Below are 22,811 nucleotides of genomic sequence, written 5' to 3'. Positions count from 1 at the left end.
CTTATTCGCAGAAAATTTAAATGTGATATTCGTTTTCAACACACCCAAAAACCTGTAGGAAACAAGTTTTTTAAAGTAGGCCACAATAAACACCACTCCTAAAAAAAAAAAAAAAAAAAAAAAATTAAACAGCTAACCAAAAAAAGGCAAATTTTACTTAACTTTTTTTGCTTGGTTGTCTCTGTGGCTTTGCTAGGTCACTTATATATATATATTAATCAATCAGTCAGCAAAAGACATTGAAATAATTATTTCTGCAATATTATCTAAAGATATTCTGAATTTATGTAAAAAAAAACTCACTTTTTTGTACATGTAGTTTTCTTCATGATCTTGAATAATTATTATTTTTTATTTTGTACATTTGAATTCATGAAATAAGTCACTAATTTTTAGATTCTTCCTAATAGTCGTATCATATTGATTCTTCAATATTATTAAAACGTGATCTGCTATAAAATGTTTTCATTATCTGGTAGTAATGACCCCCCCCCTCCTCTGTTCATATACCTTAATTAGGTTTGTGCTATGCCTGTTGTAGGCATTGCTTTGATTTTATTAACAACTAGCCTGGGTGCCTGGCGTTTCCTGGGTGCTTGGAGGTGTGTATTGAGCAAAAAAAAAAAAAAAAAAAAATGTTAGTAGGCATGCAGGCTCGAACCCATACTGCGAAGGAGGAAAAGAATGTGAAAAAAAAAAAAATGTGACGTGTTTGCTTCTGCGTCCATTGTCAAACCGAAAGTGACGTAGGTTTAAATCAAAGCTAGATAATCGAAAAGAGGGGATAACTTTTTTAAATATCGGCGAAAAAAGCGACCCCTCCCTGTAGAAAAGTGACCAGTTGAGGGTGAAGGAGTTAATGTTTTTGGCCAATTTTTCAATATTTGTTGTCTGAAGGGTTGTGCTTCAAAACGATATTGATCTCATGAAAATCCGTCACCTCTGTGGAAAGTTTTAGGCGGACATACATAGATACATTTAAACAGACAGGTGAGATTTATATTATAGACTAGCAGGGGTACCCCGCGTTGCCCTGGTGTTTAGAGGTGTGTGTGTGTGTGTAGATCAAAGCAACCCTGTTTTAAAAAAAACAAAAAAAACATTGGGTGGGTGTTTGGAGGTGTAAAAGAAAAAAAAGTTTTAGTAGAAAGGTAGGCTTGAACCCCGAACCTTTGACACGGAGGTGGAAAGGAAATGGAAAAAAAACCCTGCGACCTAACCATCTCGACCACGAGAATAGATGAACTGATAAGTGTGTTGTTGACATTTATAAAGCAAAATTAACAGGTGCGAGAACGTTAAGTCGCGTGATGTTTGACCTAGTTTTGTGCTGGAAGCCAGTTTCTGTTTTCCCCGCTACGCGGCGATCAAAAAATATCTTGAAAATAGCTTGTAAAAGTCGGGTAAATTAAAGATAGCCGCGACCCGAGTTCCTTAGTCATAGATATTATTATTTAGACAGCATATAAAAAGTTTTAAGAAGTAGCGAGCCAACCGAGAATCATGGCGAAAAAAAGCCTTTTGTAGACATACACCAAAAGCGAACACATACATATATACACGCATTTTCGCTTTTATATATATATATATATATATATATATATATTAGTGGTGGGACAATTCCAACATTTTTGTCGATTCTGATTCTTATAAATCTCTAAATATTTAACTAAAAAGCCCCCCCCCCCATTATCATAAAAACACATGTTAAATGTGCAGATATTTTCTTATACGTAAAAATACATTTGTAGTGGGGGTGATCTATATATTTTAGTTTTACTGGTAGTTTAAAAATCAATAAATATTAATTATTTTAACATTAGTACCTGCAGTGGGAGATTTTTGTCTTAAACAAAATCAAATAAAAAAAAAATAATTGAAAGAATCGTTTTTTTGGCATCAGGAAATAAGGTACCAATTTTTCCGATACCAATACTGATTCCAATACCCTCCAAACTTTCTGATTAGTTTGATTCTAATTTATCATCTCAACACTAATATATATATATATATATATATATATATATAAATATAACACGGAAATTACATAATTATGTAATTTCCGTGTTATATTTTTATGTTATTGCTCTGTTTACCATATTGAGCTCTCATACCCGGATTTCTTCCTGGAACTATTCCATTATAACACTATATATATATATATATATATATATATATATATATATATATATCAATTGATCAAGAAAACATTTCTCTAATTATTTAAAAAAGCCTTAATTTATGGCAAAAAAAAAATATTTCTTGTGTATTTAGTTTTTGTATGATAGGAATTTTTTTTTTTTTTTTTACTTGCAATTATGAAAATATATTAATAATTCTTATAGTCATGATATTATCTACAATTGTTAATTAACTAATTATTGTATACAAGTAAGGTTACCTGGCGTTGCCTAGGACAATTAAAAATTCTATTTCCTCATCAGTCACTATCTTTTTCTCTTCCCCCCTTCACCCGTTTTCCCCTTCCTCTCTTTATTCTCTGTCCAGCTCATTTCTCTTTCTGGACACACACATACACCCACAGAGACAATTCCTTGAGGGATGAGTCTGCTTAAAGGAAGTAATTCCTTAATTAAAAGAGTTTCTTTTCTATTAGTTAGTAAATAATCTCACCATACATGCATCTAGGAGAAGGAAAGCTCTTACGTAAAACCTGTCTTATGGCAACTGATATTAACATTTGTACCAAAAAAAGCCTTCACCACTATAAACAAATCATCTGTGTGAATTTCTGAGTGACTTAAATGTTGTGGCACACCTCATACGTCAAAATCGACAGGAGTATCATCAGTTTAGACCCCCCCCTCTCCTCCAAGTAAAACTTTTTTAAAATCTGTCAAAGAATGAATAACTTTTTCTAAATTTTAGATTTTCATCCAGGGCAACACTGATCAAAAAAATACCAACTTTGTGGGTGTTTTGTAGTTTTTGCATTTTATAAACATACACACAGACATCTGCCCTTCATATTATACCTATCTAGTTGACAAGAAAGTTCTTGCGGTTTTAAACTTTTAAATTCAGATGAACATATCTCAGCTCAAACAAAAATTTATTGATCAAAATGAGCACCATCAGAATCAACACATTTTTGCCAACGCAAAATGTGTATTTAAGTTAGTAACGTAAAAATCTTGCGTTCTGGTGGCGATGAAGTCGTTGAAGGCATTTTTGATATCGCTTAGGTTTTTGAAACATTTCTCATGCAGAAAGTTGAGATGCTTCAAAAAATGGTAGCTGGAGAGTATGGTGAATGAGGCAGAGTTTCGTAGCCCAATTTGTTCAACTTCTGCAGGGTTGGTTTAGCAACATGCAGTTAGGCACTATTGTGGAGGAGATAATTAGGCCTTTTCTGTTGACTAATACTTGGTGTTGTCGAAGTTTCTGATGGATTTCATCCATTTCTTGACAATACTTCTCTGCCATAATGGTTTCACCTGCATTAAAAAAAAAAAAACTAGTGGATGGGACCCGTCGCAGACCACCAAACAGGCAGCATGACCTTCTTTTGGTGCAACTCTGTTTTCGGGAAGTGTCATGGAGCTTTATCAGTGTCTAACCCCTGAGCTGAGCATTGCCGGTTGTCGTAAAGAACTCACTTTTTATCGCAAGTCACAACTCTGTTGGGAAACGGGTCATTTTTTGATATGTAAAAAAAGGGAAAGTTGATACTTTATGGCAACGTTTCTTTTGGTTGTTGTTCAATTCATGAGGCACCCATTTATCAAGTTTTTTGTCTTTCCAACCTCTCAAGTGGTTGGAAATCGTATATATTACATCTATTCAGAAACAAGTTCTCAAACAGTTGTGCGTAGATTAGCTTCGACTAAGGCTCTTAACTGATCATTGTCAACATCCAATAACCGACCACTATGCTCATCATCTTTAAGATTGTCGTCACTGCTACAAATTTCTTAAACCACCATTGTGCCGTGTGTTCAGTAGTGGTTTCTCGACCAAACACTTTGTTGATATTGTGAGTTGTTTTTAGCAATTTTTCGGCCAAGCTTAAATTGAAATAAGAAAATTGTGCAAATTTGCTTTTTTTTTCATTTTGTATTTAAGGTTCTGAAATAAAAAACAATTGTTTTAAAACAATTGTAATTTAAATGATTAGATAGAGCAAAAAAACACTCTTTAAAATGATATATAAAGTAAATGTATTATAACGAAAACTTATTTGAAAATCCATCGTTTGAAATTAAAAAATTCTGCAAGCACTTTCTTCTCAACCTAATAGATTACTAACAAGCGCCTTACTAGAAAATGTTTTGATTAATTGTTTAGTAGTAATTTATGCCCTCCTCCTGTCATAAACCCTAGTTGCATGAGTGCCAAGCTGGTTACAGATTTTGCCTTGCAAGATTCTCATATTTTTTTCCAGTTTCCATTGACTTTAATTAAGTGATGTTTAGATGTATGTATGGTGACTGGATAGACTGAAAAGAATGCCTTTGTTTTTTGTTTTTTTTTGGTGGGGGCGGGGCATTTATTCTCTTGAGAAATAAATGTTAGATACCAAAAAATAATAAAGAAATAATGTTGATTTGTTTCTCATTATCAGAGGCAGTGATTTTAGACTTTTTGACCTCTGGTGACATCAGATGACCTCCAAGGTCAATTTAAAGGTAGCCTATGACACAGCTGCACAACTTGTGTGTTCATGCAAACAATTAGGATAGTAGGCCTTTTCATTTCAGTGTGAAAGAGACCAGCACACACAATTTTCACACACAACAACGTACATCTACAAGGAGCCTTCAATAAGTAATGTCCCTGGTACACTTCTTATAGTGATTAAAGCAACAAAACTTAGTACAGTTATTAGTCTGTTTCTACATGGGGACCACCGAGATTTAGGCATTTCTCCAATCGTTTAATGCAGCTCTGAAGACCGTTTTTGTAGAACACCCCAGGTTGGTCCTTCAATCACGATATTACTTCGGAAATCAAAGCTGCATCATTTGAGAAGAATTTTTATTTTAAAAACAACTCCATGGCAGAGAAGAGGTGAAAGTCAGAGGGTGCAAGGTCAGAACAGTAGGAGAGATAGGGAAGGATTTCATAGTCACACGTCTGTGCTCCTGATCTGGGAGCATGTACATTGTGGTTTCATCCTGTGTAATCAGACTTTTGAAAAACTTTAGCTCATCTTTTCGTCACACGTCCAAATTCATATTCAAGCACTCTCTGTGTTCTCACTTCTGGAAAGGTGTCAGAAACCTGGGAATCCATCTGGCAATATCCTCATACACATATACGGATGGTCAGGAATGATAGTTTCCACAGACCCTGTACTAATCTTGACCTTTTGGCTACTTGGCAAATAGTGACACCTTGATCTTCCAAAATGGCAACCTCAAATTGACTGAGAGATTCATCATCAATTGCAGAAGAGAGTAACCAGGCCTGGGTTAAGGTTTCCACAGATTTCTGACTGTTTGAATTCATTACAAGGTCATATGATTGAGCATCATTATCATTCGTTTCTTTCATCTTCTGTCATGTGCATCCTTTCAAATACAAAAACTGGATCACTACGAAACACTAAACAGGCTCCTTTTTCCACACTTGACTTGGTTGAAGCACCTGTAAATCAGAAACTACAATTAGTTTAGAGCTGTAATTTGCTACATAACCCATAGAGATATAAATCATTGCACATGCAAAAGTTCATCTAGATCAGACAACCGGAAGTGAGTCAGGAGCATTACTTATTGAACACCCCTTGTAATAGTTCATAAATAAAAAAGAAAATATTTCAATTATTATATTGATCAAGATATAGACTTCCTTAACTTTTGAGATTGGATCAAAATATAATGTCCCTTGATTAAAAGAAATCCTTCTAAACTAAAACCGTTTCTATTTTATTTCTCAATCAAGAGCAACCCACATGGAAAACCAAACTAATTGTGAACCTAAATAGGGGCTTCCAAAATTCTTTCCATTTCTTTCATTTGTTTGTTCTACTTTTTGAGGTTAACTGACTTTGTTTTTCTTTATAACTTGGAAAATGAAAATTGACTTGTTACTTTTTGTTTTACTCTATTTTGTTTTAAATGAAATGTTTAGTGAAATTAGACTTTTTTTAAAATGTCTGTTTGTTAAAAAAAAAAAAAAGAAGCAAGAAAGAAATGTATATGTCTGGGAGATGGAAAATCCCTAGGTTTATGCAATATATTTGTTGTTTGGCTTTTATTTGTATTTTTAGCGTTGATGAACTGTCCATACTGAAATGAAAATGCAAACATGCAGAGAAATATATATATATATATATATATATATATATATATATATATATATATATATATATATATTCCTTCACCATATTCCCTCTGTTTCACTTTTTGTTATCAAGTAAGATCTTTGACTTACTTGTTGTTTCATCAAATACTTTTGTATGCAAAATCTGATCCCGCATTTTGCTAATTCCTACCCTCTGATGAGAAGGAAAGTAATTCTTTGAAACTCTGCGGATTAAGGACTATTCTCTTATTAAGTGTTTCCTTTTCAGATTAAATATGTTTTTAACTCTTTTTTCAAAGTGTTTTTTAACACTTTAATGTTTTATTAACTATTTGCTCTCTCTGTCTCTGTCTGTCTCTCTCTCTCTCTCTATATATATATATATATAGGTTTGAGATGTTCAAAAGTCGGGACTAATGAAGACAATGAGGTTGTTAAATAGTGCTCAATAAAAAGAGCAAAATATTTTATTTATAATTTGAGGGTAAACAGTTACATATGGTTGCTACAAATAGCCATCTAGGCGACATAGAACCTAGAAATAATAAAATAAAATACATATATGTATTTCTCTACACATGTTCGCATTTTCAATATATGAATATTAGTACAAAAACAATTATATGCTTATATAGTAAATAAACTTAACCTTTTTGAGGGGAGCGTAAAAATGGGATTTGTTCCCGGTGAAACAGTACAATATAATAAAAGCATTTATAGCTCTAATATTGCACTATTGAGCTATTTAAATAAACTTTGTTATTAACACCTACATTTGAATACAAAAGTGGAAAATTTTATTTCAACAGTGTGTGTGCATGTGTGGATATATATTGCGGATAGGCAAGTAGGAAGGCAATGCCTGAGATTGAATGGCAAATAGGATCAGCATGGGCCATATATCCTTCCATTTTTTCCGATGGGAAATACACTTGGGCACAAAGGGATGCATCTGTCACGTGATGGTGAGAACCATCCTTCTTTATGGCAGTGAGACGCGATCTATGAGAGTGGCGGATTTGCACAAACTGGAAATCTTCAACAACAATTTTCTTCGCAGCATTTTGCGATGCTGCTGTGGAGGTCTTGTTCCAGTTTCTACTAGCCATCAAAGCTAAACCTACACCCCCTATCATTCATCTCTCTTCAACATCTGTGGTGGTTTGGACATGTAATTTGTTGACCAGAGGAAAAGGTCATCTGCAAGGTCTTTTCTGCTTGGTTGGCACAAATGACAGTGGTCAGCTGAAAATCTAAGCCACAACAATTAAGGACGATCTGGCGGTACTATTGGGCTCACAAGTAGTTGGTTTCTGGCATTGGAATCGGGAGTAGTTAGCCATTTTCTGTGACCTGACCCAGGATCATCGAAACTGGTCTGTGATGGTTAGATATGCAGTTCGTGCTAGAAAGGAAGCTGGCAAAATCTAATCAGGATGACAGCCACTACAAATACAAGATGGGCAAATATGTAGGGACTATATGAAACATTTAATGAAATGTAATAATCAAAGTATTTTATATATATATATACTAGCAAAAGTACCCGTTGTTGACTGGGTTCAAAAACAGCCTACAGAAAATGGACTCTGATTTATGAAAGTATGATAGGTTATGAAAAGGAAGGCTTGTAAAGAGATAGCTTCGAATTTGGGGGTAGCAAAACCAAAGCAAAATATGATGAAAGTAAAAATAAAATAGATAAACCCCATAATTTATTATACCATACCTATTCACACTGAAACACTTATCACAATATTCTGTGGATCTATATTAAAAAACCTTGTTAAACTTTGTGACATATTTCCATTCTATGGAGGTCATGTGCGAACAAACACTCCATAATTTTATTATACCATATTTCTTCCAACTGAAACATAATTATCAAAGTATACTTACGCAGATAGATATGAAAATTTTTTATTAAAGTTTGTGCCTATTTCCATTCTATGGAGGCCAGGCACAAACGCAGACCCCACAATTTTATTATACCATCCCTATTTAAGTTAAAACATACTTATCAAAGTATTCTTATGTACATCTATATCAAAAACACTTGTAAACGTTTTTTTTTTAATTTTAAAATTTTTTTATTTCCATACTTTGTGGACCAGGCGTGAACGCAGACCCCAAAATTTTAATGAACCACTGTTCTGCCAGATCAAACATACCCATTCCTGTGTATCGATACATCTTCTATCATTATATGTAATCAGTTTTTTAAAATAGTCAACCATATAGGAGCCTATTCGTAACCAGACACACACACCCACACACACACAGCTTTATATTATAGATTATAGTTGGGTTATTCCAGCCCAATTCATCCAGCCCCGACACACCCCCTCTTGGATTTTTTTCATATTTACACCATACAAACTTTGGGTTAAAACTAAGAGAAATCTGCAATTTCAGCCCAGTTGGATTTGAGGAACATATTTTTTTTCACAGTCAGTTTCGGCCTGGAAATCAAAAATTGCTATCTCATGACGTAGAATTTTCGACCCCCAGCGTTTTACAAAATTTGCATTTTTGTTGCAAAGAATAAAGCTCTGGAGCTAAATATTCACACAGATAAGGTTTTGAGGGCAAGGAATCCAGAAATCATGGTTAGAAAGATGGCAAATGAGAGGAAGTACCTTATTTTTACCATTTTAGGTGGTACTGCAGCACTTTTTTAGAGCTTGTTTGGGGCGATATTTTGTTGAGAAAAAAACATAACTGTGGTGCTTTGCCAGACTTCTCCTTTGGATTTTTAAAGTGACTTTGGGTTGGAAATTACAAAAATCAAATAAAACCTTTCGGCATATTTGACATTTCCAGACACTAAAGCCTCAAAATTGGCATTTTTATAAAAAGTTAAGGACTTTTTGGTGAATTTGGCAACAATCTAATCTTAAGCTATGATCAATATCTAGAGCTGAAAAAGGACTTGGATCGACCCATTAGAGCCCATTTTCATGATAGAATGTCAAATTACATCATATAAAAGGATATGGACAAAAAATAGTCGAAAATAAAAGACTGATGCATAATCTAGTTTATCGTAAGAAAATCTGTCAAACAAATATAAAACAGACATTTGTTATAACTCCAACTATCGACTTAATCTGTCAAAATAGTCCTGAGTCTTATTTTTCTCCTCCTCGGTGATGAAATATGTTCTACCATTCACTGAAATACTTGGGGTCTGCACTCTCATAACGACCTTGCTCAGGTGAATATAGCCTCGATCCCTATTAGTTGGCCAGTGGAATTGATGTGATGGTCCATGTGGATGCAGGAAGTTGCAAGTAAGATCTTTCTCTTCCCTGTTGACACTCTCAATCAATGCTAACCACCAATATCCATCAAAAATGCAAGTAATGTAGTCATTGCATTTGAGCAACTCCAGAGTTTCATCTAGCGGCGTAGGCATGTCCAGGAAAGAATGATCGATAAAGATCGTTGTGTCAGCACTCAATTGCTTGCCCTGAATATTAAACTGAGAAGCTGGTTTGAAATAGTGACAGCTCCTTGTACCAGGCACAGTATCTCCCAGTTTATATCTCATTTGATGTTTCTGTCGAACTGAAACCATGTCTTCTTTGCCGATCTTTAGAAACATGATACCAGTGATCGATGATCTGCAAAAATCTGCAACAGCATGAAAGGTGAGTATTTGGTCTTTTATTGACCTTTGCAAGCTGGCACGGAGAACTTTGCGTTTGACAGCCCCACCAATTCCATCACAGGGTGATTTGCCATGGCTAGTTGCAAAAAATGCCCAAGTTGCATCAATTCCAAAATCTGATGAGTGATGGCAAAGGTTAAGAAATGCTTTGAAGTTTTTATATTGGCCAGCGCTGCCATCGCTGAAGTACTCTACACTCTTGATCCAGGGAAATTTCTCTTTGATGTACAACATCACCATTCTTTGCAGTTCATGCACAAAACAGGTGTCATGCTCAAGGTCATCTGAAATGATGCATAATGAGATCTGTTGAAGTTTCCCATTGTTATCTTAGTAATAAATTACCACTGGATGCATGGTACACTGGTTTTTGTTCTAGTGATATCTCTGGATCTCATCTTGCACCACGTAGTGATAATTTTCTGCAAAGTCCAGGAGAAGGATACATTCAGTCTCAGTTATTTCTTCTCTTTTTTAGATACTGAGCTTGGCGTTTTGCTGTGAAGGAATGGGTCGTTAGATTATCAACATTGTATACCAATATCTCTATGAAGTCATCTACATCAGCCATCTGTGTCCATAGCATTGTTCTATCCACACTCTCCCACCGATTATATGACATCTCACTGTCAATTTCCAATTCAGTAAATTTATCTCTGATATACTTCTCTAGAGCAGGGAAACCTGGGCATTTAGGACAACGGTGGACCATACATTCAAGACTATCGGTGTCGCAAACTACCAAGGCCATCAAATCTTTGTAAGTGATATTAAAATTGGGACTTTCAGTTGGTACATTAGCAGCACTCTCATCTCTGGATTCTTCAGCTTTCCTTCTGAGCTGAGTCTTGACAGTTAAAACAAAGCAGTCAACAAGCAATTTGCTGTTTTGATGGTGGGTGCAAACACAAACTGAATGAGAACCTGATGTCAAGATGGTGACACACCATTTTAGACGGAGCTCACAGAACTTTGAAAGACCTATTTTGTGTTCAGGATAGCTTTCTTTGTAAACTACATAAAGCTCTTTAAGATTGCATAATAGGAGCTGTTTCTGGACATGAACTTTGTTACCGATGCTCACAAAATCTTTCCCTCGAGGCATTAACCATGAAAATTCATCGTCGTCATAGAAAGCCAAGACAGAATTGATAACCTCTTTTGAGAGACCTCTCCCCTTCTTCTGTGGCAATGAAAGAATACCTCGATCCTTTTTCAGTTGCCGTGCTTCACGTACTATATATTCAGAGACATTGAAATATTCAGACACCTTTTTTCGAGACCAACTTTCCGGAGCTAAAGTCATCAACTGGATCCTCTCACTGGTTTTCATTTCTTTATTCTCAAGTTTGGCCTTCATTGCATCCAACGATCATCATCCTTTGCCTTTGCCACTAAATCCATTTGACTCGTTTGGCTGCTAATAGGGCTTCCTAATTCAGGGCTAGAGATGTTAAGGACTTTGGCAGCTGCCTCTACTTGCATTTCATAGCTTCTTTCTAATTTCTCTCTGACAATATTGATTTTTGTGTGCTTCTGCATTCTACCGGTTTTTATAGGGGATATATCAAACATCATTAGACTGTCATTCAGTTTCTCTCTCTTTTGCTCAATTTGTGACTCATTTTCAAGGTCTTGATTGTCACTTTCTTCTGTTTCACTTGGATCTTCTAACTTCTTGGCAGCTGCTTCACAGTGACGGCAAAGCTTCCAGCCAGGAACAACATGGTAGCCCTTCTGCTTTAGCATCTCAGCCATGTCTAACTTGATAGCACGATCACCCTCTATCTTCTTTTTGTGCTTCAAAAAGATGTTGCAGCACTTTGTATATTTTTTCTCAAAGTAATGCCCCAAATGAGGTTCGTGATACCTGCAAATGTTAGCAACAGTTTCATCAGTGAGTGTGACACCAGCTCTTAATTTGAGCACAGTTCCTACATCATGCTCTAATGCAGTTATTGGTGTTGAAAATGGCTTCAGATTGTGGTGACATGCACTCTTCATTAGTAATCCAAACGAACATTGAGGAGCACTTGTCATGGATGATGTATATCCTCCCTCTCGTTTCCTTGATTCAGAAGACATTCTTAATTTATTGCTCTGGAATAATTATTACAATCTGATAATAAAAATTATAATAATTCACAATGAGCAGAATATGCAATACTCAACTGCAACATTAAGAGATTTACAGACAGTATAATACACAAATGATGTAACAGTAGCACATTCTTGATCAGAAACAAAGGCACTGTAATCAAAGAAATGAAATTTGCAAAAAGTAATATTTATCTTCTTAGTTTCTGACCATTCAAATTTGATAATGAAAAAAGAATTTCTAAAGTGTGAAATTCAACTGTATGTATTTCAAGGTGCTAAAGAACTGCAATTCTGGGGTATAAGAAATTCTATTTTAACCATTATTATGCCTTGAGGTAATAATTTAGTAAGAAACCATAAAAAAGTGACAGGAAAGAATAAACTTGGATTATTGACAAACTTAGAAGTTCACACCAAAGAATGCATTATTAGATCAATGCAACAAGTAAATAGCCTGAAAGAGAAGAAAATTAATCATAGCAGCGATGAAATATAACTATGAGACTATCATAACTAGCTAAAGAGACACACCCATTTATCAAAAAGGGTTTCATGTGAAAGTGTTTTTATGCTGAAGATTACCCTTTACAAATATATATCATGTTTTTGAGAGCCACAAATGTTGACTTCCCTGTTTGTCTTTGACAGTATTTAACATCACGCTCAGGTAATAACTCTGAACAAACTGTGTTGAAAATGTATCACCAGAAACAGAACAAAATTGATCAATAAAAACAACATAACGGCAAGAAATCATAGCATGAATTCTCTACTTCACAACTAAAGTAATGCCATTTTGAGTGAAACTGATCAAGAAAAAGTATATCCATTTGAATCAACATGAAACAATCAGAACTGAAGTCAATGTAGTGTCTTTTGAGTGAAACTGAACAGGAAAAAGAACATTTAAATCAACATTTGAAAAAAGAAGCATAGGACATTATTCAGGTATCATATCATAGAGGAATTTGCTCTGACACTCAAACTTGATTACTCAGGTGGACATGATTCTGAACAGCTTAAATGCATTGATTGAAAGGATTTGCTGATTTAATGGTTTAGAAACCATGATCCAACTGTCCAAAAATTATGAACTGCATGGCACGATTGGATGATGTGTGCCTGAAGGTATAAATAAAAAACACAATATCTTATTCCCACTGACTTTTTGGTAAACTGAGTCAACTCTACACTACCCCTAGTCACAATTCATCAACACATACAAATTAAAGAATACTGTTATCATGATCAGTGCTATTCTACTGCACATTTTTAATTAGATCATAAAAGAGAAGGAAAGAGAGGGTCAGCATGATAATGAGCAGAATGTTATGCTTCAAATGAAAATGTGACTTCATTCATATCTGAATGTTACCTTACATCTTTCCTCTAAATTTTAAGCTGTTGCTGTCTGCAAATCAAAAGATAATGGCCAAAAGTTGTTTTTTTGAAAAACTCAAATGTCCAAAACTTGTACATAATTAAGATTGCTGTCCATATGTCCATATGTGTGTCAAAAATCTTTTATTTTCGACTATTTTTTGTCCATTTTGACTGTGAAGTAGGGGTCCATATCCTTTTATATGATGTAATTCGACATTCTATCATGAAAATGGGCTCTAATGGGTCGATCCAAGTCCTTTTTCAGCTCTAGATATTGATCATAGCTTAAGATTAGATTGTTGCCAAATTCACCAAAAAGTCCTTAACTTTTTATAAAAATGCCAATTTTGAGGCTTTAGTGTCTGGAAATGTCAAATATGCCAAAAGGTTTTATTTGATTTTTGTAATTTCCAACCCAAAGTCACTTTAAAAATCCAAAGGAGAAGTCTGGCAAAGCACCACAGTTATGTTTTTTTCTCAACAAAATATCGCCCCAAACAAGCTCTAAAAAAGTGCTGCAGTACCACCTAAAATGGTAAAAATAAGGTACTTCCTCTCATTTGCCATCTTTCTAACCATGATTTCTGGATTCCTTGCCCTCAAAACCTTACCTGTGTGAATATTTAGCTCCAGAGCTTTATTCTTTGCAACAAAAATGCAAATTTTGTAAAACGCTGGGGGTCGAAAATTCTACATCATGAGATAGCAATTTTTGATTTCCAGGGCGAAACCGACTGTGAAAAAAAATATGTTCCTCAAATCCAACTGGGCTGAAATTGCAGATTTCTCTTAGTTTTAACCCAAAGTTTGTATGGTGTAAATATGAAAAAAATCCAAGAGGAGGTGTGTCGGGGCTGGATGAATTGGGCTGGAATAACCCAGTTTTTATTTGTGTTTCTTTTTTTGTAATTTCCATTGCTTTTTATTTTAGACAAGCAATCACTCCTGGCATTGCCCAGGAAGTAATGACAATGAATGAGCTTTAAAATTACTATCTGTTCCCAGTGAAATGGTACAATAAAAATGGTACAATATAAAAGTGTATTGTTAAAATAAAGATTCTCGGTTAATGATAAGTAGAAATATGATTATTGGATATAAAAAACGCGGATGTGTGTGCATTTGGGGGGGGGGCTTTTGACTTTTTTGGCTTAGCATCTTATGCTGGATCAGTTGTGTACACTATTCCATTTGGTAAACAGTAGATCTGCTCATCACGCTTTTTGCATCTAACCCAGACCACTACACACACGCACACCTGGATGCAACTCATACCAACTATAAATTACTGTACCTAAAGGATTGTTTGTAGCAACAAAACATTTACATTAACTTGTTCCCCATAATGGTATGGATTGGGTTTTAATCTAAACACAAAACCCAGTTTAATGTCATCTCCCTCTACCCTTTCTTCTCTACGTGCTCTTTCTTACAGGCGTGATATTGCTAGTCTCAATCCTTTCTACAAATACTATTATGGCATGTGTTCTACAGAATTGTCTGATCTATTTCTTGCTTCCTTTGTTTCAGCTTGTTTAACTCCTTGGTCTAGTGGTCTTCAATTTGATGTTTTGATACCTCATTGTAATACGTCATCCTATTTCAGTAGCTTTTTTCCAAAACTGCATGCAGGCTTGTGGAACTCTTTTCCTGCTCACTGTTTTCCTCCCACCTATAGCTTTGCTCTTTTCAAGACTAAGATCAATAGGCATCTCCTGTGTTTGCAATAATCGTGTGTTCTTTTTATCTCCTTGTATAAAGTGGCTTCACGCCTTGTCTGGAGTGATTTCCATTAAAAAAATTCTCTTTTAAGTTGTACATAAGAAACATTTTCCTTGTTCTTCCTTTGATAAATACTCGATTTTTCAAACCTAAACGTGTAAATTTAAATGTAGAAATGGTTTAAGTAAAACAAATGCCCATCATACTTGCCTACTCACACAAACAAGTTTAGATGCAATGTCACTTTTTAATGTGGTCAATACTCCCCCCCCCCCTTTTAAATCATCTTTATGTAGGAAAGAAATGTGATGAGATATTGGCAGCCATTTGCATTTTACTTATTTGTAACAAACGCAGCTGTCTGATTATGGTTAAGGGATTCAGACAAACGCAGTGGTGCAATTGGTTAGGAGACGAACACAGCAATGCGATTGGATGGCATGGAAGATTGTCCAATGTGATAAAAATCTTAAATTTCCTCAATATATGAGGATTTCTCTTCCAGCTCCTATAGGAGAAACTAGATGCAAATAAATTTCTAGAATTCTTGAAACAACTACATTATAAAATTTATAAATAGAATCACTCATAGGGTTGATGTGGCATAAAACCAAAGAATCCCAATCCCCACTTGGATTAAGAACAGAACAGAAAATACGCTTTGATCCTGACCAAAAGTAATGTTAGGCCAGAGTATCATTTTTTTACACATACATCTTTGCTACCAACAAGAAAGGTAACATGTGGAGTATGCGAGTTTGTAATATTGTTCTTTCAGTTTTCTCTTTCTGATCACCATCATATTGTATGAATCTGAAAATTCTATTGTTGGCATTGGTTTCCCCGATATTTTTCTAGTCAGAATTCTTTCTAGAGGGACATCGGATACTTACTGGAGGGACCACGAGAAGGTTGCCAACATCCTAAGTGAAAGTGATTTTCGTGTCGTTAACCGCTAGATGATTGTCACCTTACTCTCTTTCTTGCGTGACTTATAAAATTGTCAGGTGTCTGGCCAGTTCTCCTTCTGAACTTGTCAAACAAAACCTTTCTGCATTTTGCCTGTGGGTTACTTTTTCTGATCCAGTCACAAGCCTCTCAAATATTAGTCAAATAACCAAACGATTTTGTCGTATCTTCTCCACACCGTGTATCGACTCCAGACATAGATTTAATGCCAAACACTCGTCTAGCTACCGCCACTATTAGCAGTTTCCCTTATTCTATCTGTGTCTAAAACTAAACGAAAATTCCATGAACAAAGCTGCCCCCCCCCCAGAACTGCTCCTCTGTGGAACATAATACCACGAAGCTGCTTCCCATCTGACTATAACATGATTGTTCTTAAGTCCAATGTAAACAAGTTCTTGAGCTATCCTCTAAAATAAAAGAATTTCTATCAAATTTCCACCATAACTGATCGTCATAGTGTTGTCACCTGACACTCATTAACCCTTAACCTTGAGTGGCCTCTGGACCTTGGTTAAGTAGTGACTTTATAGTATTAAAAAGAAAAAGTCTAATTTACATCATTTGCTTCACTTCCTAGCTTTTGGACCCGTGTGTTTCTTATCGCATTGGCGATGATTAAAAAAAAACAACTTTTTATGTATTTGTTTTTTGTTTACTTTGTTTTCTTGCTTACTCATGGTGGCCATTTAACATTGCCATAACAAGAGATAATACATGAAACTGGAAATGAATAACATTTAAAAGACATTATTTTTCATAAATAAAGATTGTATTTTTTGTAAAAAAAAAAAAGAAGCCCAATGTCCCTATTTACTATGCCTCCCCACGGGACAGAGTTAGACACCAGGGTCGTTTTTTAACGTGGAGAAAAGGAACAAAAATAAAAAAAAATTGTCTCAGTCGTGAAGGATTTCTCCTCCACTGACAGAGAACAAGAAATTGAAGTGCAGCATCTGAAGAACAGATACTAAATGTCTTCGTCAGATTGTCAAAATTACAGAAAGATGTCATCAGAAATAAAGAATCTGTTTAAAACCCTTCAGTGACTTTTTGGCCACCCTATATATATATATATATATATATATATATATATATATATTTACTAGCATTTCAGCCCGGCGTTGCCCGGGTATTTGGAGGTGTATAATGCATAAAAAAAAAAAATTTTTTTTAAAGTGGTCAATTTTTTTTTAACTTTGACCCCTATTATGACCCCTTAAAATTTATTGTTTTGGGCTAAAATCAAGTTATTATTATCCATGTCCAAGGACCCTATATCTAAAATTTCAAGTTTTTAGACCCAAAATTGTCAGAGGAGTTTGGTAGAGTTCTCAAAGGTCAAATCGTTGAACTTTGACCCCTTAATCGCCAAATTTCTGACCAAAAACCTATCACATCGATTTTCCCAAATCTCAGTACCCTGTATATCAGATTTCGAGTCTGTAGACTAAAAATTGACAGAGTTAATGCGCAGGGAAATGTGCACACACAGACACGTTCACTTTTATCTTTTATATATATATATATATATATATATATATATATATATTTGATTATAAAACTTCTACTTTTAATGAATGTTTATTTTTTATAAATTGCCACAATTAAGCTCAATAAAGATGAATTTACACTTTTAACGCATATATATAGGTTAATGTAGTTTCCTTGAAGCATTATTTAGTGTTTAGATAAAAGTAATTTATAGATGGCAATACAATGCAGAGGTGTAATGGATAAAAATAAACTGAGGCAAATTAAGAAATTAAGAACGATGGAAATAGTTTGGAAGTTTCCACCTTTTATTAATATAATCTAAAAATAAATATGCATCTATTACATTCTTAATTGCTGTCAGTGTGGTTCATTTGTTATATTTCACTGTTAAAGTACTAGGGTTCTGATTCAAATGATAATTAAAAAAAAAACAACACTTTTTCTTTTAAAATAAAATATGCATCAAGTGCGCTTGAAAGCCAAATCACAACGTAATATTAAGAAAATAAACAAATATTTTACTTATTTGAAATTTATCACAAATATATTTCAGAGGTATACTCCATCTTCAGTATGTTGTTTTGTTTCTTTTTTTTTTCTTCTTCTTCCTTGCCATGTTGTAAATTTGGAGACAGAAGTCTGTTTGTAAAGAGCTGCATGTTGTATCTGGCGGTTTTATTTTGAAATGTTTGAACTGTGCATAGGCAACGCGAGATCCTTGACATTATTCTCGCGTTGCTTGCGCACATTTCAAACATTTCAAAATACAACCGCCAGATACAACGCGCGGCTCTTTACAGACTTCTTGCTCCAACTTTACAACATGGCAAGGAAGAAAAAAAAAAAAGAAAAGAAAACAACACACTGAAGATAGAGTATACCTCTGAAATATATTTGTGATAAATTTCAAACATGTAAAATATTTGTCTATTTTCTTAAATATCACATTGTGATTTGGTTTTCAGGCGCACTTGATGCATATTTTATTTTATTCAAATTAAAATAACGTTTCTATATGAACTCTCATCCTTGACTTTTTTTCATTTTATCAGAAATGGAAAAGTTTAAGAAACCTTTAAAAATGAGTCCTTTTAAGAAGTTAATAAAAAGTAAATGATTTACTTTAGCTTGTTTTAGAACTTGTAGTGTCATGATTTAATATGAGATGAAGGTTTTTTTTTTTTTTTATCATTCAATATTATTATTATTTTTTTTTTTTAAATACCCATCTCCTGAATGTGTTTTTATATCTTTCTCTCGTATCTATCTATCTCTCTCTCTCGTATCTATCTCTCTCTCTCTCGTATCTATCTCTCTCTCTCTCGTATCTATATCTCTCTCTCATATCTCTCTCTCTCATATCTCTCTCTCTCTCTCTCATATCTCTCTCTCTCTCTCTCATATCTCTCTCTCTCTCTCATATCTCTCTCTCTCTCTCTCATATCTCTCTCTCTCTCTCTCATATCTCTCTCTCATATCTCTCTCTCTCTCTCATATCTCTCTCTCTCTCTCATATCTCTCTCTCTCTCTCATATCTCTCTCTCTCATATCTCTCTCTCTCGTATCTCTCTCTCTCGTATCTCTCTCTCTCTCGTATCTCTCTCTCTCTCGTATCTCTCTCTCTCTCTCGTATCTCTCTCTCTCTCTCGTATCTCTCTCTCTCTCGTATCTCTCTCTCTCTCGTATCTCTCTCTCTCTCTCTCGTATCTCTCTCTCTCTCTCTCGTATCTCTCTCTCTCTCGTATCTCTCTCTCTCTCGTATCTCTCTCTCTCGTATCTCTCTCTCTCTCTCTCGTATCTCTCTCTCTCTCGTATCTCTCTCTCTCTCTCTCTCGTATCTCTCTCTCTCTCGTATCTCTCTCTCTCTCTCGTATCTCTCTCTCTCTCTCGTATCTCTCTCTCGTATCTCTCGTATCTCTCTCTCGTATCTCTCGTATCTCTCTCTCGTATCTCTCTCTCTCGTATATCTCTCTCTCTCTCTCATATCTCTCTCTCATATCTCTCTCTCTCTCTCATATCTCTCTCATATCTCTCTCTCTCTCTCATATCTCTCTCTTATCTCTCTCTCTCTCATATCTCTCTCTCTCTCATATCTCTCTCTCTTATCTCTCTCTCTCTCTCATATCTCTCTCTCTTATCTCTCTCTCTCTCGTATCTCTCTCTCTTATCTCTCTCTCTCTCGTATCTCTCTCTCTCGTATCTCTCTCTCTTATCTCTCTCTCTCTCTTATCTCTCTCTCTTATCTCTCTCTCTCTTATCTCTCTCTCTTATCTCTCTCTCTCTCTCTTATCTCTCTCTCTTATCTCTCTCTCTTATCTCTCTCTCTCATATCTCTCTCTCATATCTCTCTCTCTCTCTCTCTCTCTGTATATATATATATATATATATATATATATATATATATATATATATATATAGATTTGTTATTGTTGTTTTTTCAAGTGATACATACGGTTAATATTAGCTCCACCTCGAAGCTCATTTTTTTAATTTACTTAGAAAGTCGCCCTTTTAATTTGTTTGGACGTATATAACATTTTTATTTATGTATTATTTTTAAAACAGTAATCTACGTACACGCGTGTTTCGAGGTCGTTACCTCTCGTCAGCGTAGTTCAACTATTTCTAGGGATCGAACCTCAGACCATGTTTACCACAGTCCGATGCCTTAACCGTTAGGCCACAGACCCTATTTATATTAGTGATGGGACGATTCCAATATTTTTGCCGATTTCATGCTAAATTAAAGATTCCGATACAATTACCGATTCCAATTCCAATTCTTTATAAATCTGTAATTATTTAACATCATTTTAACACCCGGTCCCATGCATTGTTATAGTCTTCTTATACTTTTCCATATTTATTTACCAGCAATGCTTCAAGCAAACTACCCTTCCATCTTATATATAGCATAATAATGTTGATACACCGGCTCCCATTAGATTATCAAAGTTAAGTTACATTGAGCCTGGTCACTCCCAGATGGACGACCATTTGAGAATTCCAGTCACTGTATGTAGAAGAACATTGGCATCTCCCTGCGAAACCCTAACGTTGTCATCACCTCTTAAGTTATATAAGAGTGACTGGGGACTACTTGTGAATATGATATTCCTATGAAACTTTTTCCTTTGGAGGAAACTGGTTCAATCTGTCTAGGGTGAATGTTGCTTTGGTTCCCTCTCTCTCACTCTAAATTCCTTCTGAGATTTTCAGCGTGTTGCAAAACTTATTTATTTCAATAGATGTTGCTGTTATTGTTGTTTCTATGTTTGATAAATGTCTTCTTTTTTTTTTTCACGATGCTTACCATTTTTCTTTTTGTTTTTTTATCGGCAGCTGCAGAAGAAGAAAGGCAAAGAGAAGCCATTACTACGAAGGAAATCGGAACTACCACATGACGTGACGACATTAAAAGCGTTGGAAACTCACAAGCGGCCCGAAGAATTCTTGAGCTCAGCATCTGAACAAACTGCTAACTGACTGCTTAATACTACAACTATTATCAATACTATTATAACTACTATAACTACATTAATTACTACTACTACTACCACCACCACTACTATGAAAAGTAATGTTTATGGGAAGTAGTCCAAGGCTAGATAGAAACTGGCACTTCTTGTCACATGTATTTGTATATTGCTAATCTTCGTATTGCATGCTTATACTTACTGTTTAGCGATAATCAGTTAGTAGTAGCCTGAATAATTAATTATAACTGCGGCAACAGAAAGTGAATACGATTTTTTTTTTTTTTTTTTTTTTTTTTTTGTTAAAAGAGGGTTTCATTCTCTGGAATATTCCATTCAATTTAAATTTTTTTTTTTTTTCCTTGTTTCAAAAAAAAACAATGATTTCAACAAAAAATATTTTTTTATTCTTTTATTTATTTATTGCCCCCTCCCTCATCCATTTTAATTGTTTTAATTCAAAGGTAATGGGGTGTAGGGTCAAAGAAAACTTATAATTCATAAAACCAGAATTCAGTTGGTTTAATAAAAGTGTGTGTGTATGTATGTGTCTTTGTGTGTGGGATAAAAAAGGGGGGGGGGCAGGACTTTAAGAATCCTAGATAAAACATAAAAATCGAAGCCTCCTTACATTGGAAGTATATGTTGCAATGCATACACGAATGCATAATGTTCATATCTAGGATAAATGTTCAGGGTACATATTTATAGATTTATTGAAAAAAAAATATATAAAAAGAAAAAAAAATCTTCCAATCTGTTATATAAAAGGCAGTTATCTATGTATATGTGGGTTTGTGTTTGTATGTTCAGCTAAAAGTAAAAGAAAACTACTAAACAAACACCCTGCAAAGTTTCTACATTCTTGGTTAGAGTTGCCTTGAATGAATATCTAAAATTTTAGAAAAACTTATTCATTTCTCTCAAGGTCAATGGGGCCGGGTTTCATAGGAAGTTGGGAGGGAGGCTGTTTTTTCAGTGTTATGCATTAATTTGGAAATTAAATGTTGACTCATTCCATGAAGAATCTATCATGTGTGTATCCAGCTAAAGAGGAATGGGCTGGGCAGTGGAGAGAGAGAAGTAGATATAAAAGTTTTAAATAGAAATGTGTTACGTTTTTTGTGCGAGGCAACATCAGGTAACTCTGCTAATTCTTTAATATTTTCTTTTGCATTAATATAATCACATAAAATTATTTACCCCCCCCCCCTCTTCACCCACTCCAAAAATTCTCAGCATTATTTCAACATTTCCCTGTTTGAGGCATTTTCAGAATTTATTTACTTGATCTTCTGAAACCATATTCCAAGGCATCACAAGTCATCTTGACTCTCCTCAACACAGGTCATCTTTGAAAAAAAAAAATTAAAAAATCACCCTTGCATCAAAATTACATTTTACGTTGCGCAATCTTGTTAGTACTTAATTATTAATTATTGTGCGATTCTACTTTGAGGTTGACCAGTTTCATCACTAGTTTTGTTTGGCCAGCCAAGATTGTAAGGGTTTTCTTTCTCCCTCTAGGCACAGCATCTTTTATTTATTGGTCATCTCTTCTTGATAGTTTACGGGCAACAAGAACACATTTCCATTGCCTTCAGACAATTTCTGCCACCGTGTAGACCAATTCTCCTCAACAAACAGGAAGGTCTGCATTTTACCTTTCAAAAATATTTATAACAAAAAAAAAAAAAAATTAACTCTTCTACCTAATCATG

At 34.8% G+C, this 22,811-nt stretch overlaps 1 protein-coding gene across 3 annotated transcripts in view; it reads left to right on the top strand.

The window, feature by feature from the left end:
* The window catches only part of LOC145268323 (serine/threonine-protein phosphatase 2A 56 kDa regulatory subunit delta isoform-like), a 243,045-nt gene extending 220,677 nt beyond the window's left edge, over positions 1-22,368 (top strand). For all 3 annotated transcript variants that reach the window (XM_080123811.1, XM_080123810.1, XM_080123812.1), the window contains one exon: positions 20,957-22,368. In XM_080123811.1, coding sequence (XP_079979937.1) covers positions 20,957-21,100 — 144 coding nt within the window. In that variant the 3' untranslated portion in view covers positions 21,101-22,368. The remainder of the gene's footprint in view (positions 1-20,956) is intronic.
* The last annotated feature ends 443 nt before the right edge of the window (positions 22,369-22,811 follow it).

Source organism: Euprymna scolopes, chromosome 43, assembly GCF_053919585.1.
Source record: "Euprymna scolopes isolate OS-2025 chromosome 43, ASM5391958v1, whole genome shotgun sequence".
NCBI classification, from domain to species: Eukaryota; Metazoa; Mollusca; class Cephalopoda; order Sepiida; family Sepiolidae; genus Euprymna; species Euprymna scolopes.
This window is presented reverse-complemented; position numbering and strand designations above follow the sequence as displayed.